General features: G+C 47.9%; 1 protein-coding gene across 2 annotated transcripts in view; it reads left to right on the top strand.

Annotated features, from left to right (window-relative positions):
• Positions 1 to 18,127, top strand: part of FRMD4A (FERM domain containing 4A) — a 363,981-nt gene that overhangs the window by 335,911 nt on the left and 9,943 nt on the right. For both annotated transcript variants that reach the window (XM_070432133.1, XM_070432141.1), the window contains exons 18-22: positions 1,225 to 1,281; positions 3,669 to 3,909; positions 4,679 to 4,846; positions 6,606 to 7,474; positions 9,592 to 9,688. In XM_070432133.1, the coding sequence (XP_070288234.1) occupies positions 1,225 to 1,281; positions 3,669 to 3,909; positions 4,679 to 4,846; positions 6,606 to 7,474; positions 9,592 to 9,688 (1,432 nt within the window). The remainder of the gene's footprint in view (positions 1 to 1,224; positions 1,282 to 3,668; positions 3,910 to 4,678; positions 4,847 to 6,605; positions 7,475 to 9,591; positions 9,689 to 18,127) is intronic.

An 18,127-nucleotide genomic window follows, 5' to 3' on the forward strand; every position in this document is an offset into this window, starting at 1 on the left:
GTACTAACTTGTGACGGGACCCATCCAAGCCTGCAGCCATTTCTTTTTCATCCTCACCCAGGGTATGTTTAGACAGAGGAAGGGAGAGAGAAACATCGATGTGAGAGCAAACATCAATCAGTTGCCTTCCATACACGCCCCGACTGGGGATCGAACCAGCAACCTAGGTGTGTACCCTGACTGGGAATCAAACCTGCAAGCTTTTGGTGCACACAGGGACACTCCAACTCAAGAATATGTCTTCTCTATTTTGCTACCTCTTTCAAATAATGTTTTCATCATACGAGCCCATTTGAATTAGGGAAGTAATTCAGATTCTTTCTAGTTCCTTGGCCTGTTTATTTTTAAATATATATATTTTTTAATTTCAGAGAGGAAAGGAGAAGGAGAGAGAGATAGAAACATCAGTGATGAAAGAATCATTGGTCAGCTGCCTCCTGCATGCCCCACCCAGGGCAGCAATCCCACAACCTGGACATGTGCCCTGCCCGGGAATCACCATGACCTCCTGGTTCATAGGACCACTCTTAACCACTGAGCAACACCGGCTAGGTAGCATGATTTTTTTATTTCAAAAGAGAAACACTAAACTTGGTATCCAAAGACCTGTTGCCAGGAGAGTTGAGCAATCCCAAACAAACCAGCTCCCTAGCTGTGCCTCAGTTTCCCCAGATGTTTAAGGGGGAGGATTACCTTGCTGTCTTCCTCTTTGGCATGTTCTAATGGTTAATTGAATGGGGTCTATGAAAATAAGCTTTGTAGAAATAGAAGCTGAATTTAGCAGCTTCCCCACCACCACCACCACTAATGGCTTAAGACATTTGTTGCCCTGTGAGCAAAGCCAAGTTCCTCACCCTAGTTTCACATTTGTACAATCAATAGCAGTTCACCTCCTGTAGGTCAGTCAGAACATGCCCTGGGACTGGGCCAAGACCATGGTATGACATAACCCGGCCAGGCAGCCTGTTGGATATAAAGCCACTCAGCATAGCAGTGCCCTGTCTAACAAGAGCACAAAGACCGGCAAATTGAGTGTCGGGGGTGGGGGTGAGCTCATGAGCCATGGCCGTGGCTGTCATAGAAATGCCCAGCAGCATTTGGGTTGTATTCCATGGATTCTCTCTGAGTAGAAAGAGAAGGATATGCTAAACACAGGATTTTTACAGATAGGCCTTTGTCTAAAGAATGTGATAAACTCTCAGACGTTTGCCTTTGTCTTCTCAGATGGAAATATTGGCAGTGAAGACAGTTCCCTCTCCGATGCCCTTGTTCTGGAGGATGGTAGGTGGTTGTGGGGACTGGGAAGGGGCTTGGATTAAACTGGGTTAAGCTCTGTGTAGCCTGGGACAGGCCAGTGTAACGGTGAGAGCTGGGCCAGGATGGCCCCAGCTACCCTGCAATTCTCTCACTGCCCAATAGTCACTGAGTTGGTTGGGAGTTGCTGGGCGCTGCGTAAACCATGTCTATTGGAATTGTAGTGTTTTCTGTGCCTGAAAGGTCAGATTTAAGGTGATAGTCAATGAGTCGTACTTTATTAATTGCCAAACCACATTTTTACCTAAACAGAGAATCTCTACACCACACATAGTCTCCTTTAGCGTATTCATAATTTCTGGAGGAAAGAGGCAGACATTGGTTTGGATCACAAATAAAAGATTGAAAACTGCTAGGAGAGCCTGGAGGAAACAGGAAAAACAGAAATGACCCCAACCCGGACCCCCAGTCCACACCTGACATAGAATAGGAAAGAAGTCCAACCCAGAACCATCTCTGAGCACGTTTAACCCCAAACTTGTGAGGCCAGGACATTAATGAAATGGAAATATATTAAGTGGCAGTTAATTTTTTACCCCTTAGGGGAAACTCAGGTGGGCAGTGATACGTAGCTATTTAGATGGAAAACATGAAAGGTCTACCCAGGTCAGACTAATGCGGATAATCATAAGAATAATAATAATCACTGTTAATGTGGGGAAAGGCTGGTGGGTTATTTACCCAGTCGTCTTGGCCCTGCTATTATCAATCACATTGTAATATTCTTACAGTCACTTGGTTATGTGGGTGGGGAGGAAATGGGGCTGTAGGGGAGCAGGGAGCTGTGTTTTGAAGATCAGAGATCCAGCCCTGGTTTTGGCCTCTGTGGACTCCAGTCTCTCCAGGGGGAGGAAATGAGAACAATTTCATGAGATTCCTTTGTAACCAAAGAGTTGGGGGCATTATATATTGCCATTGGCTAATTCTGATGCATCATTTATGATTAGCTTCTTCCCCATGTTGCAGACCCTCAGACTACCTGGGGGTGTCACTGCCTCCCTAGTGCAGGCTTACCCCATCTAGGGGCTCTTCCCTTTACTGATCTAAGATGTGCAGGAGCAGGGGAGGCATAGCACATGCCCAGGATTTGGGGCTGAGAAGTGGGCTGTGAAAAGAACACTCTTTGGAAGTGGATTTAGGATCACATGAATGGTTATGGGGTTTGAGGTTTCTTCTGGGTATTGTTCCCCTCAAACTCCCACCTCGGCTTCCACAAGGAACACTGATTTTTTCCTGCCTCTCTCTGCTCAGTGCTGCCCTCCCGGGGGCTCTCACCACTGGATATCTTCCTTAACCCCTCCCCAGCCCTTCCTGGATCCTACCCTTTTGTGACCCCTGCCAGATGACCAAACGGGACTTTCATCCTAACATCCATGCTTAGTTTTCCTTGGCTTTCAGGCCTAATCCTGATGCCTGAATCTGGAATGAAAGGCCCCTGTCAGTAGGGCACCTTGCTTATCTCGGTGCCCACAGAAGGTCTGTTACACTTGCACTTGACCAGAGCTCCTCCCTGTCACCCTCTGATCCTCCTCACCAGCTGCTGTGCCAGCTGTATCGGGTCCTGGCTTCTTCCTTTTGTTTTCCTCTCTGCCAGGCCACTGCTGAAATCCCTTCCAGACCACAGCTCTTTGCCTGACTAACTGAATTCGTTTCCTCCGAAAGTCCTATGGCCATGGTGTTAGAGCGTTACTCCCCTAAGGGCAGGGCATGGTCTTTATTTATAATAGTTGTAGCCCATCTCCTTCCCAAAGAACCTAAGGCAGTTCCAAAATGAAAATATTATATGGGAACATGTTAAAAACAATATACACAGTTCTGGAAAAAGCAGAGTTGTTACCTAGAGCCACCAGTAGATCATTACTCTGAACAGATATGCTTTCATTCATTTTTTCTAACAAATGATTTATTGAGCACCTACTACATGTCAATAATCATTGTAGACACTAAGGATATAGCAGTTAATAGACTAGACAAAACCCTCATGGAGCTGAAATCCCCCAAAGCAAATGACATACGTCTTGTCTATTGAAAGAAAATGTACAACGGTGAGGACATTTTGCTGTTTGGTGTGAAGCAAGTGTTAAGCCATGGGATTTAATGAAATTTGGGTTTATTCCATTTGTAGCTCTTCAGAATTGAGCCTTCTCTTCCCATTTAATGCTGCTCAAAGTTTAGGTTTGGTTTGTTCTGGATTGACTTGTTTGGCAACTGGGGAAGCGTCATGGGCGCCTTCAAGAGTAAATGCTGGCCTGGCTCCCAGGTGTTGCTATTGGGGCAGAGGTGGGTGGGGGCCTGTCTGGGGTCAGTAGGAAGGACGACCCTTGCTCAGTTGCTCTCTCTCCATTTTTGCGCAGAAGACTCTCAGGTCTCCAGCACACTGTCCCCCTTACAGTCTCCTCACAAGGGACTTCCTCCTCGGCCACCATCATCACATAACAGGCCCCCTCCTCCCCAGTCCCTGGAGGGACTCAGGCAGATGCACTATCACCGCAACGACTATGACAAGTCACCCTTAAAGCCCAAAATGTGGAGTGAGTCCTCGCTAGATGAGCCGTATGAGAAGGTCAAGAAACGTTCCTCCCACAGTCATTCCAGGTGAGCTGGGTGGGGAAGGCCACAAGAGGCATGGTCAACAGCTATTGAAAGCATCGGTGGGCTGTCCCAAATGCCATCCACAAATTACAAAATCCAAAGCAACCTAACTTCTTCCAGGGGTTGACTTTCAACAGGGATGCTGACCTGTCCAGGTGCAGGTTTGTCATTCCAAGGGAAAGTGGAGGTTTTGGCTCACAGCCAACGTGTTGGCAGATGGCTTTAATGTTGTTAAATTCCACGGAAATTAATTAGGAAGTCTTGGGCAGTACTATTCCAAAATGGCAAGTGACAGCCTTCTCGTAGGAATCCCCAAGTGGTTCAGAACCCTAAGCCATCAGCCAACAGAATTCTGGAGCCAAACACTGTAATCTTAGCTGTGCATTATCAGCTCATTACTGGGCTGATCTTGGAGAGAGGGTTTTGGAGAGGCATTTTTGGTCGACTTCTCTGGTTTTCTCATTTCCTTTTATTACACCATTTAAGCTCCAAGTGGTTGTTCAGACAAGTAAATGTTTGTTGGAAAATAGAAGCTGCAGTTCAGGACAGTGGCTTTACAGACAGTCATGCTCCCTGTCCCAGTGAAGGCTGACCAGGACCCAGGGGCCAGGGATAAGGATTCTCAGGGAAACGCTCGGAGATCGGAGGGAGTGGGGGTGGGAATCATGAGCAAGCCCACCCGACACCAAGGTTGATGTCTGGAGGCTAGTCAGCTCCTGGGCACAGGTGCGGCACCGTGACGGTGACCAGCACGGCTTCCTCTGGTTTGCAGCAGCCACAAGCGTTTCCCCAGCACAGGGAGCTGTGCTGAAGCAGGAGGGGGAAGCAGCTCCCTCCAGAACAGCCCCATCCGCAGCCTCCCGCACTGGAACTCACAGTCCAGCATGCCGTCCACACCAGACCTGCGTGTACGGAGTCCCCACTACGTTCATTCCACGAGGTGAGTCCACCCGGCCCTCGAGCCACTTCCTTTGTAAATTGGACATCTCTGGCTCCAACTGGCCCAGATAATGGGTGATCTAGAGTCAGGCCTGAACTAGGTAGGTCGTTTCTCCTTAAAATGAAGCAGGATTTAAAACTGAGCTGGCAGCAGTCTGCCCACGTTTGCAGAGACCCATCATATCCCACTGCCCATGCCTATTGGGACCGGGAGGCAGCTGGAGAATCCCAGGCAGACAGTGCGAATGGAAGGAGCCTGAGCAAAATGCAGGCGGGAAAGACCGGCAGGTTAGCAGGGAAGCATGCTGGAGCCATACCACCTTGCCCTGATGAGGTGATCTTTACTGGAGAGTCCTCCTGTTGCTTTCTACTGGGGCCTAATTTATCCTGGACTTTTTAATGCCTCAAGGTATAAGTTCATTAGAGAACAAAAGGAAATGGGCAAAAGGGAGGCTCCAATGAATCAGGCCTTCATTTTCTAAAAAGAAGCAAAACCAAAGCCACCATTCCATTTTATCAAAAACTGAGTCTGTAGGGATCATACCTCAAAGGACAGAAGGTGTGAGCGCCCATAAATGGTAAACCATTTTATAGCAGGTAGAGCACTCCAGGCAAGATTTTCTCCTTCATTTTATTCATGCCTTTATTTGCTCATGCACCACAAATTTATAACGTGTCTCCATGTAGCAGGTATGATTCTAGGGGACAGAGCAGTGAAAAAAGCAGACCACACCCTTGCTCTCGTCAGACTTACATTTCAGTTAGGTGTCATAATAAATATCTGTCAAGTGGTGATAGCACTGAGAGGAAAAATGAGCCAAGTAAGGGGCTAGAGAGTGAACTAGAAGCATGGAGAAGCTCTCTCTCATAAGGTCAACTTTGAGCAGAGACCTGAATGGATGGGGGAGGGGCGAGCAAGCTCTGAGGGTACTGTAGAGAACAGCAGGTTAAAGCCCTGCACACAGGGCTGAACTCGGCATGTTCCCAGGAGGCCAGTATGGCTGGAAGAGAGTGACGGAGTGGTGTGGGACGAGGGGCCCACATGCTGGGAACTTCTCATTCTCCCCTGGGTGACAGTCAGAACTGAACTCATATCTTCGTGTAATTGGCCAACAGGGCCACCCTGAACTTCTCATGTGGCCCTAGCATTGTCTGCAATATTGATGGATATTTGTAGGCTGGATTTCGATAAGCAGAATGCGTTATAAACGGAATGGTGGCATGGTAAGTTTTTGCATCAGTCATTTTCCATGTTCCACCAACCTTGCCTTTCAGAGTCTTCATGGAAATGGAAATCTGTGTATGTGGGTTTCATTAAAATATTTGGTTGAACCGTATGAAATGTCTCCATAGGGCCTGTTTTGACCTGCAAAAATGGGCATTTCATTTGGTTTAACATAATACTGGAATAGGCATTTTCTTTGGTTCTCTTTATATCTATAGAATTCCTTTCCACTTAAAAAAAAAAAAAAAGCCCTGGCTGCTGGCACACTTTTTTCAGAGGGAACCCTTATGTGGGCGCTGTCTTCAGTCTTACCTCCCACTGGGAATCAAAATCCCAGCAGAGGCCAGGCTTGACTCCTGGGGTCAGCCTTGCTCTCCTGCCTCCTTTTCACCTGAGAACCATGGGAAGCACCTGGATTCCCAGGGCAGCACAGCTCAGTTTCCCAGCTGCTGGAGCCTCTCTCCTGAGTCCCAGGTTGCAGAGCCCCCAACCCTCCACTGGGCCCACAGACCCACCACCCATCGTCTCCCTGCAGGTCCGTGGACCTCAGCCCCACGCGCCTGCACAGCCTCGCCCTGCACTTTCGGCACCGCAGCTCCAGCCTGGAGTCCCAGGGCAAGCTCCTGGGCTCTGAGAATGACACAGGGAGCCCAGACTTCTACACCCCGCGGACTCGTAGCAGCAATGGCTCAGACCCCATGGACGACTGCTCATCCTGCACCAGCCACTCAAGCTCGGAGCACTACTACCCAGCGCAGATGAACGCCAACTACTCCACGCTGGCGGAGGACTCGCCCTCCAAGGCGCGTGCCAGGCAGCGGCAAAGACAGCGGGCGGCGGGCTCTCTGGGCACAGCGAACTCGGGCAGCATGCCCAACCTGGCCGCGAGGGGGGGCGGCGGGAACGCACCTGGCGTCTACCTGCACAGCCAGAGCCAACCCAGCTCGCAGTACCGCATCAAGGAGTACCCGCTGTACATTGAGGGGGGCGCCACACCCGTGGTTGTGCGCAGCCTGGAGAGCGACCAGGAGGGCCACTACAGCGTCAAGGCACAGTTCAAGACCTCCAATTCCTACACAGCAGGCGGCCTGTTCCGGGAGAGCTGGAGGGCCAGTGAGGAGGGCGATGCCGGCCGCCTGACGCCATCACGCTCGCAGATCCTGGGGACTCCATCGCTGGGCCGCGAGTGCGCCCATGACAGGGGCACGGGGCGCACCGCAGTGTCCGATGAGTTGCGCCAGTGGTACCAGCGCTCCACCGCCTCGCACAAGGAGCACAGCCGCCTGTCGCACACCAGCTCCACCTCCTCTGACAGTGGCTCCCAGTACAGCACCTCCTCCCAGAGCACCTTCCTGGCCCACAGCAGAGTCACCAGGATGCCCCAGATGTGCAAGGCCACATCAGGTGAGAATGGGGACAGAATGGGGTTGGCCCTGAATGAGCAAATTGTTGACTCTTTTCAAGGGCTTCCAGAATTTCTTAGAGTCCGCAGTGAGGAATGAGAGATGGTTGATTCCAGAAACCTAGCTGTGAGATGTATGAGACTTGAGGTTTTCAATCACCCCTTTACCCCTCCCATACTGGGCCTGGTTTTGCCAAGAGTGACAGACTTCGGAGGGGGTGGGACAGCACATCAGATCCTCCCCAGTGGATTGAGCCAACTCCTACTTCAGCTTCCTCAGTAGGCATCAAACCATCCCTCCAGCCACTTCTCCTGGTGAGGACAGAAATCAAAGAAGTTAGATGTCTCTCGGGGTTTACCTAAGACACTGGTAAGGTAGAGACCTGGGTGGCACCTTGCAGAGCGTGGCTTGCTTAGGGCCTTGGCTTGTGGGAGCCTTGAAACTCGGCAGGTGTGTCCCCCGGTGGGGCAGGCTCATGGAACCTGGAGTGCGGCACCTGACTTCACTGTGACCCATGACTGGACTTCACTGTGACCACATGGATAGCTGCTCCTTGCACTCCCATTTCAATAGAGTTAGGATATAACCACAGTCATTTTTGTAAAGAGCTTTCAGAGTTTCATAATCAAATTAAGGGTTACCTTATCTTTGTACTCAGAGCAGGAGGAATTAAGTAACAAAGGGAAGAAACCATGCTTTCCCTTAAGAAGTCACACGCCCTCTCTGAGAGAATCCTGGCAATCATAACAACACTTGTTCAGTACCGGTGCTGGCAGGGCTCTGGGCCTAGCATGGACCAACTCATTTCCATGCTCATGGCATTCATAAGGAGAGGGGAACTTGTGCAGTGGCAAGATGCTGCCTGTAGGAAAAGAAAGGGGGAGGATGTTGACTTGTAATAAAAATGATTTTAAAAGTAGAATGAAATGAGAATCAATAGCAAATGGAAGGTACTGCAAGTCTGGACTTGTGCCTAGAAAGAGGGGAAAGGGGTGATTGTAAAGACAGAAAATAGGAGGTCATCTTTGGGGAGCTGAAGGAGATTCTGGGGGCCTCGAGAGAGCAGGGCAAAGAGGAAGGACCTGCCGGCTTCCCAGGTGTGCCAGGCCACAGGGCTCCTTGGTTCTGTCCTCATATCCCCGTTGGCTCATTTATTATGGTGCATCAGTCAAATGACAAGTTCCAGAGATAATAGTAAAAATGCTTCAGGCAATCATGAGAGAACCATGGACTTCAAAACCCCAGAACCATCTCCATATTCCTCCACCTGTAAAATAAGCCCAGTGAAGTCTGCCATCGACTTCCCGGAGCACCGTGAGAGTGAATGAATGGACATGCTGAGCCTGTTGCCCTACTGGAAGCAGCAGCTCCGAAGAGGGCCGGGAGGGCTTATGCTCCATCAAAGTGTTAGCACTTGTCTAGTAGACATGCTTTATTTAGAGAGAGTAGGTAAAATCTTTTGGAACATGTTTTAGACTGAAATGTTAAGAAGTATATCTGAGGTTTCCTGATGAAAAATATTACATTCCCAAGAAAGCAACGGATGCATTTAAGAAGGATTTACTTCTTACTAAACTTTACCAACTGGAAAAACCCTGTCCGTGTCAATAAACTCCTTGTAGTCAGATTTGGATGAGCTATTAAACGCCCAGCACCCTTTGAAGTGTCCAAAGGGGTAGATTATAAGCCTGAAATGGCAGGCAGCAAGCTCTGAGAACCTTTCTGGAAGTTCTCTGTTCAAGACAAAGGCACAGTTTTGACACTGGGGCCACATCTACAAATGCCCTGAGGTGTCGTTTCCTATGTCCAGAGAAATAGGCCCTTCTGCACTAGCCCTGCCCAGGACTTGCTCAAAGGCCTGTGGGCTGTCAGGTCCTTTGCTACTGTGGAGGCTGACGCCATCCCTGTGGCCACTTTCCAGTGGCAAAGCGGGGACCTAGGATCCCAGGTCAACTTAACTGAGGATGGAGCTGCTGCATGGTTTGGAGGAGATGAATGGTGTAGGGGTGGATATTTGCCCACTGTGACCCTGCAAGGGGTCGCATCCAGCATCTCTGGAAGGAAGCTCCTTCACTTGACTGGTGTCTGACTCGTCTTTTCTGCACCACCTGCATACAGCTGCCTTACCTCAAAGCCAGAGAAGCTCGACGCCATCGAGTGAAATTGGAGCAACGCCCCCAAGCAGTCCCCACCACATCCTAACCTGGCAGACTGGGTGAGTTCCTATCAGACCTTTCATCCTCCTCTTCCAGGTTCTAGAATGATCCTCAGCCTTCTTCATCAGGAAGAGTGTAATGAATATGAGAATCTAGTAACAGAGAGTTTATCAGGAAAATAATGACGAGTGTTCTTCATTACTAGGAACCTGCTTCCTTTTCAGAGAAGGCCCATGAACTGCTGTTCCTTCTACCCCTCTCCTTTCCATTGCTGTCCTTTAGATGGGGAATTATCTCTACTCCCTTGTAAAGCTGGCCCACGGCCCCAGGAATGTGGGGAATGTCACAAGTCCAACTGCACTGCTTTGGTCAGAATTCCAGATAGCATGTGACTTAAGTTCCGGTTATACCCGGACAGCTTCAGAATGCCAGGCACCAAGGAGGAAGGGGAGAAAGAGACCGGTGTGAGTACCCTGGGCTGCCTCTGGTCCCATGTTTTACCTGCTCCTCAGGGTGCTCACTGTCTTGGTATCAGGATGCATCTTAAGAAAAAGACAGGAGGCTCAGATCCCATCTCTGTCCTGGCCAACCACTTAATCAACACACAAAGGGCATCAGGTACCTTGAGACCTTTAAGAAGTGGCCCACAGCAAAATAACCCAAAATTCAGCTCTCCTTATAGCTTCCAGCATAGACCGACATCATAATCTCGGGGATATATAGAATGTTCTGATCTGCTGCAGAGTCTGAGGGGTACACATAGATTGCTATGCTCACAGTTCCTGCCTCTTCTGTTGCTCCTAAGACATCACCGCTAAATGGATGTTATATACTATCAATGTCTGTTGGTTAAAAAAGTAAAGGGTCTCTTTATCTAGCTCTATTCAGTTTCTCATTTCCTAGAGCATCGGTGGGGGTGTCTGGGAAAATCTGACAGCTGTCTGTGAGTTGAATCATCAGGAAACAACAGGACCAGAATCAGTTCCACTGACCACATTTCTGACTCTCATGCTTGGCAGACATTTTGTTCCTGCAAATTTATCTGTAGTAATTTAAAACCAGGATTTATGGGTCCTTAGCATTTAACAGAAGGTAGGAGAGCTAATGTTTATTAAGTGCTTGCTGTGTACTCGAAGGTTGGAAGCTTCTTCTAACATATATGAACTCATATAATTCTCACTGCAGCCTCACTCCGGAAACATCACATCTTTTCGTTTTATAGATGAGGCTAAGAGAAAATAAGTGCTTTGCCCAAAGTCACAATGGCTGGTTGGAGCTGACACTCCAGCCCTGTGCTCTGTGAGCCCATAAGGCCTGTCTCTTTCCATTAGGCCAATGGTCCTTAAAGTGCAGTCCCCAGACCAGCAGCATGACTGTCGCCTGGGATCTTGTTAGAAGTGTGGGTTCTCAGGCCCACCCACGGCCTACTGAGTCAAAAAGTCTGGGGGTGGGTCTGGAAGTCTGTGTTTTAACAAAGCCTCCAGCGGGGATTCTGATGCCCACTCAAATTTCTTGTATCCACTCCCACTTCTTGGTCTGTCTTTGGAGCAGTGACTTCCCCTCTGTCGTTATTACAGATCATGAAAACACTCCCTTATTCACCATCCACACTCCAGCTCTAGCTTGTGTGGTCTGGCAGCTGCTAGGCCTAGGACCCTGGAGTCTCTCCAAGATTAATTCATAAAAAAAAATGACATCTTCTGTATCTATGGTACCTCCACTGGTAAATCATCTCACCTAAATAAGGAGTTTCAGATTCCAGGCTCTTTCTCTGGATCCCCAGATTTTCTCCATCATATCCAATTTTACCTGACCCAAATGTATTTATTTAAGTGACAGCAGCTCTGAAATTTATAAGCACCCCTCAGATGCACACACAATGAGCTGGTCTGGAACCCTGCCTGGGTTTCACTGCACATAGCTAGTGAGGACTCAAGACAAATTTGAAACAAAAAGGTATTTTGGTTCTTGAAGTAAACGCTTTCATCAGATTGAGTTGAATTATCATTAATAACTATTTTCTGTGACGTGACAAGAAAATGAGAAATGGGTAAAAAGTGCCAAAGCCTGCCTTCCTACCAAAACTATAGAGAGGTCTTCTGACTCACTCATGGGGGTTGAAAGTTCTGTGTGACTTATTTGTCACTAACACTGGGCATGTAGTCAACCATTCTTTCCAATGTATCAATGAGCTACAAATCATGTCTGTGTCGGTTCCTCTCTTTAACATGACCTCTCTTCTCTTCCTCCTCTGCTTTCCTTTGTTCAGAGAAGCAACAGAACACTCGCCCATTATGGACGGGTCTGAGTCTCCAACTCACCAAAGTACTGATGAGTAGAGGTATCGTAAGGGAATGTTTTGTTCTTACAGCCCTTTCCCCCTTCACTGCTTTGGAGTGTGTGATCTCAGATGTGTTGCATATGTGTTGCCCTTGCCCATATCATAATCCCCAGAAGGAAACATCTGCATGGTGTGGAAGCCATTGTTTTATGTTGATTTCTAGATACATGTGGAACTATATGTTTATATGTATATTTTTATATCAGATGTTAGGTGTTCTTATGTGACTTCCCAGAAAAGACCCCAGAGTGTGTTTTAGACCTTCCCAGGCTCTATGTACATGCAGATTCTTGTAGACACTTTTACTAGTTTAGTAACCTCTGTCCATGGAAAGAACAGCATCATGCAATTTAAGTTTCAAAGCACAAAGGGCAGACTTAGTTAGCAGAAGCATGGAAAATCTCCTATGCTATCCTCCCAGCATTCTTAAGTGGCAGTGTGTAGTCTACCAAATGCTGTAGTGTTCTGCTTTCCCAAATGTGATCCATAGAATAGCATCTCCATCATCTTGGAGCTGGTTAGAAAGCTAAACTCCTGGCCCTACAATTTGAATCTACATTTTAAACAAGATCCTTGGGCGAATCAAATGTACTGCTACAGTGGGCATCAAAACAGTAGCACCTGGTCTTGGTCCTGTCCTTGGGCCAGTAGAATCTAACTCGGAGATGAGACATTGAAATTAAGTAGCATTTCAAGGGTTAACAAAAAAGATGAGGATACTATTCAGAAGTGGATAAATTTATTCAATAAAAAAAAATTGAACCATGATTATATTCTAGGAACCGTGCTAGAGACCAGAGTTTTAAAAGTTCAAGTTCAAATCAACAATTTGAAAACCTATCAGGATGTTCTATACAAGGGGAGTAAGAAACGTGCAGCATTTATGTATAAAGTGATCTGAGACTTTAGGTGGAGGCCTAGAGGCTTTTCCAAGGGCAAAAACACAGATGCAGAAACAAGCAGGGTGTTTGGGAAACAGCAGAGTCTTGTTTGCTGTAGAGAAAGAGCTCGACTTTAGCCTGAAGAGTAGGGCAGGACAAGATCCTGAGCAAATTAGGAGACACAGAACAGTTTTTACTGTGAGTCCCCTGAGTTGGCAGATGAGGGATTAGGAAACAGGGGCTTAGCCTTTAAGAGGAAGATGGTGTGAAACAAAATTTGACTGAGTAAATTTAAAAGACTTATTTGCTTTACTTACTGGTTCATGAATCAGATAGCATTCAACCTAGCAGATAGAAAGATGTGTGGAATCTAATGAACAAACTGAACTAACAAGCAAAGTAGAAACAAACTCATAGATAGACAGCAGGCAGACAGCTCTGGTGAGGGGGACTAAGGGGATTGAGAAAAAAAAAAAAAGAAAGAAAGAAAGAACTCATGGACAGGGAAGAATAACAGTGTGGTAATCAGGGGTGGAGGTGGAAGAGGGTATGAGGGGATAAATGGTGATGGGGCAAAAAAGAAAGAAGCTCTGAGGAGCTGTACCAGATGAAAGACTTTTATAGGCAGAAGGCAGCAGGAACAAGGCAGCTGCATGAGGTGAAAAGGCAGGTCAGGTATTGTAGAATCATTTTCCTTTGGGGATGGTAGGGGTCTGTCAGGCAGGTTACCTCACTAGTGCTGACCAGGCCATTCCTGATTGACATGTTTAAGGTTGCACTTATGGGAAAGCCCAAACTGTAGTTAAGTCTCAGTTTGGTGGTAAGCAATTCCATTTGGAGCCACTGTCTTGTTTTTTATTAATTTCCCCCCTTTGATTGGACTCGCAGCCTAGCTGAGAGATGTGGTCAAAATTTGAGGCATTAGCTTCCAGTCTGAAGATCTCTCGATTTTTTGCCCAGTCTCTCTGTGGCATTCGCTGGTCACAACATCAGGTTCACATACTTTCAGGTGGTCCTTCTCTTTGTTTCTTTTCTGACATTCTGTTCTTAGGGGGATCATTTGCTTGATGGTTAGTGGCTGTGACTATGCATTAAAGCTTTTGAGAGAACACACACCAGGGGGAACTACTATGATTATTATAAACAGGATAATTCCCAATGTCGGGAGTGCACTTTGGACCCATGGTCCCCAAGACCCAAACCAATCAAAATCAAGTAGGTCAAGAAAGGCCCTGTTGAAGGAGTCACTTTAAGCCAACTGGCTTGTCTCAACTTCCCCAAAGTATCAATCCAGATACAGCAAGTGGTGTTGGTCATAGCATAGTCTATGGGTCAGGACTTTAAAAGGTGACAACCTTGCAGACCAGTAAAATCTAAGGGTCTGTAGACTGCAAAGGTGTTTTATTTATTCTGACACCCTTGCCTTGTGTCCCTTTCTTTGGATACAAAGCTCCCGGGATCTGGAGTTGTTAACCAGAAAGAAAGAAATGGATCCCCAGGGTTAGGGACTTTGACACAATAGAGAAGGCTAAATTTTCCCCAGAGAAACTGATGCATTGAAAATCAGGGAGAAGTTTGGGATGAGCAGAACTATAGAATCACTAGCATCGCAGCAAATCCAGCAGTTGTTTGGAGGCTAAATTACCAACTTTTGCAGTGGTCTGAGATACATGAACAATCTTTCCAGGCCTGAGTGAGATACAAGTAGACAAAAGAGTCATGAAGACCCTCTTGTGTAAGAAGCAGGAAAAAATGGTCAGAGATGGAAGGAGGAATGGAAAGAAACATTCTTGATCTGACATCAGGGGAAGTGGTCTACTCTGATGTTGGCTACCTTTTTCCTAGTCAGTTTGATGGTGAGGTCTCCAGCTTTTGCACAGGACCAGAAGTCAGGTGGAGCCTTCTTCAAGTGTGAAGTATGCACCCACGATTCGGCACCTCCTGATTTGCCCACGGTGCCAGTGGTCAAGAGTTCCTGGTACACGCATTGCTAAAGATCTGGCGAGAGCTCATTGTAATGGAATTGACAAGGGAAATTTGGTTATTTTTGTGATATACAACATCTTAAGATAATAAGTGGAATTATGACTCATAATACCAGGATATATAAGATTTCTAGGAATGTCATACAATTTCTAGGATGCACTGATTAGAATTCTAACCCTTAGAATCCTTAATTCCTAGTGAACACTAAGAAGTAAGCAATTGTGAACTGTTTGCTACACTAGCATTCTGTGTATTGGAAAACTTATAATTACACTTCATAATTTCTAGAAGAACATTCTCCCTCACAGTAAATGTTTCAGTGTGGCACGAACCATGTTGACTGATAGACCTGGCATTATAGACAGAGATGTAGGAAAGCCAACTCTAGGAAGGATTCTCATCCTTCACCAGCTACTGCCAGTTTTCCCAGGAACCACTCTGCATGTTCCAGAGCAAGTGGGGTTTAAAGAAGAGAATGTAACCCTGGTATCCACCAGAAATTTGGCTAGGTTTTCCACTGATTTAGTTTTAGTTTCTCCTCAGCTGTTTTAAGGGAATAACTGATAGCAGTTTATTGGAAAATCCCTAAGAGTCTCATCAACCTTGGGAGTGGCCTGTATAGGGGCATCTATAAGGCCACTGACTTGGCAGACTTTTGTTCAGGTCTTGCAGTCTCTTTATAGTGGGAAAGGCAGTTCAGAGAGAGGACTGAGAGTACTCAGGTAAAGGAGGATGGAGGGGAGTAGTAGGAATCATGTCAGTCCTATAGTCTTTGTTGTAGGTGCCACTGTGTGTTTAATTTCTTATTGGCCTTTTGCAATGAATCATTAAGTGAAGTTATTTTGGAATCTTGGCACCTCTTGGAGGTTTTAGCATGCCAGTTAAAATAGGCACCCCATTCTGTTTTATTTGGGAGCCCTGGCTTTCAAGTACACATTTTAAATGGATGCTCTAGTCTAATTGTAACACTTCCCGTAATGGCTGTTATTCTATACTAGAGGCCCGGTGCACAAAAATTTGTGCACTCGGGGGTGGGGGAGGAGGGGGGGTCCCTCAGCCTGGCCTGTGCCCTCTCACAGTCTGGGACCCCTCGGGAGATAACGACCTGCTGGCTTAGGCCTGCTCCTGGGTGGCAGAGGGCACGCCCAATCCCTAGGTGCAGCCCCTGGTCGGGCTCAGAGCAGGGCTGACTGGGGAGTTGGGGCGCCACCCCCAGTCATGCACAGAGCAGGGCGGACTGGGAGGTTGTGATGCCACCCTCAGTCATGCTTAGGGTAGGGCTGATTGGGGGGTTGGGGCACTGCCCCCTGTCACACTCAAGGCAGGGTCAATGGGGAGGTTGCAGCGCCACCCCCTGTGGATGCACAGAGCAGGGCCAATCAGGGGGTTGGGGCGCTGCCCCCTGTCACTCACAGAGCAGGGCCCATCAGGGGGTTGGGGAGCTCCCCCCTGTCACACACAGAGCAGGGCCGATCAGGGGGTTGAGGAGCTCCCCCCTATCACTCACAGAGTAGGGCTGATAGGGGAGTTGGGGCACCGCCCCCTGTCATACACAGAGCAGGGCGGATCGGGGTTGGGGCGCTGCACCCTGTCACACTCAGGGCAGGGCCAATGGGGAGGTTATGGCTCTACCCTGTCACACACAGAGCAAGGCCCATGGAGGCGGGGGGGGTGTTGGGGCACTGCATCCTGTCACACACAGAGCAGGGCCGATCAGGGAATTGGGGAGCTCCCCCCTATCAGGCACAGAGCAGGGCCCGTGGTGGGGGGGTGGGTTGGGGCGCCGCACCCTGTCACACACAGAGCAGGGCCGATCAGGGGGTTGGTGTGCTGCACCCTGTCAAGCACAGAGCCCCAGGGCAATCAGGGGATTGGGGAGCTCCCCTCTATCACCCACAGAGCAGGGCCGATCAGGGGGTTGGGGCACTGCACCCTGTCACACACAGAGCCGCAGGGCGATCAGGGGGTTTGGGCGCTGCCCCTTGTCACACTGATCCCGGTGCCGGGAGCCTCACTGCTCCGCTGATCCTGGTGCCGGGAGGCATATTACCCTTTTACTATATAGAATAGAGGCCTGGTGCATGGGTGGGGGCCGGCTGGTTTGCCCTGAAGGGTGTCCTGGATCAGAGTGGGGGTCCCCACTGGGGTGCCTGGCCAGTCTGGGTGAGGAGCTGAGGGCTGTTTTCCAGGTGGCGAGTGACTAAAGCTCCCAACCGCTCCTTGTTTTCTTCTTTTTTTTTTTTTATTCTGGGCCAGCTTTAGCTCTGAGGCCTCGCTGCTGAAAACACCGATACAATGTTTCGGTCCGGCTGGATTTCAGTCCGCTGGTTTCTGGAGTTTTGTTTATCTTCTTATTTTCAACATAGTACATAGTTGGTTAGAGTTGCAGTTGAGAGGCCAGCAAGTGAGGTGGGGAACGTTGGAGTCCGCAGCAAGCAAGCCTCATGCTCGCTTCCAGCTGCCTGGCTGCCGGCCGCCATCTTGGCTGACAGTTAATTTGCATATACTCACTGATTAGCCAATGAAAAGGGTAGCGGTCGTACGCTAATTACCATGTTTCTCTTTTATTAGTGTAGATAAGGAGGCAAACTGAGGCAAGCTCAAATGATCAGAAATTGAGTTTATTCAGGAATAGCAAAGGAATTGCAATTCTGGAAATGCATGATATATTCAGCTACAGGTGAGTCCATTGAGGGTTTGTGGCAGGCTGTATTTATGGGCAAGGTGGAGTCCAACCAGAGTCTAAACCAGGAGTCCTCAAACTACGGCCCGCGAGCCACATGCAAATACAAATATGGTATTTGTTCCCGTTTTGTTTTTTTACTTTAAAATAAGATATGTGCAGTGTGCATAGGAATTTGTTCATAGTTTTTTTTTAAAACTATAATCCAGCCCTCCAACAGTCTGAGGGACAGTGAACTGGCCCCCCGTTTAAAAAGTTTGAGGACCCCTGGCTCTAAACAGTAAGTTTATTCGCTCCAGGTTAGAGATTCTTGGTGGATATTCAGTTGTTGGGAGATAAGTCTCTGTCATCTGTTCATCAGGCATTTACAGGAAATTGGTCTCTCAGCTCTTAAGTTCTGTTTTTCTAAAGGCACATGTGTGACATTCTCCATTTCCTATCCTCCAGTTCCATTTTAGATAGAAATGCTCTCACATTTCCCCTCTTGATCAAGATATTTTGCAGAAAGTATCACTGATGAACCATATTACTTAGGTGTTGCTTCCTTTCTTCCTCTTGTATCTTTTTCTTGATCAAAAACATTGTTAGATGGAGAACATGTCCCTTG

The sequence above is a fragment of the Myotis yumanensis genome, unplaced genomic scaffold (assembly GCF_028538775.1).
Source record: "Myotis yumanensis isolate MYYU_CA2020_CCGP unplaced genomic scaffold, mMyoYum1.0.hap1 SCAF_1, whole genome shotgun sequence".
Classification (NCBI taxonomy): Eukaryota; Metazoa; Chordata; class Mammalia; order Chiroptera; family Vespertilionidae; genus Myotis; species Myotis yumanensis.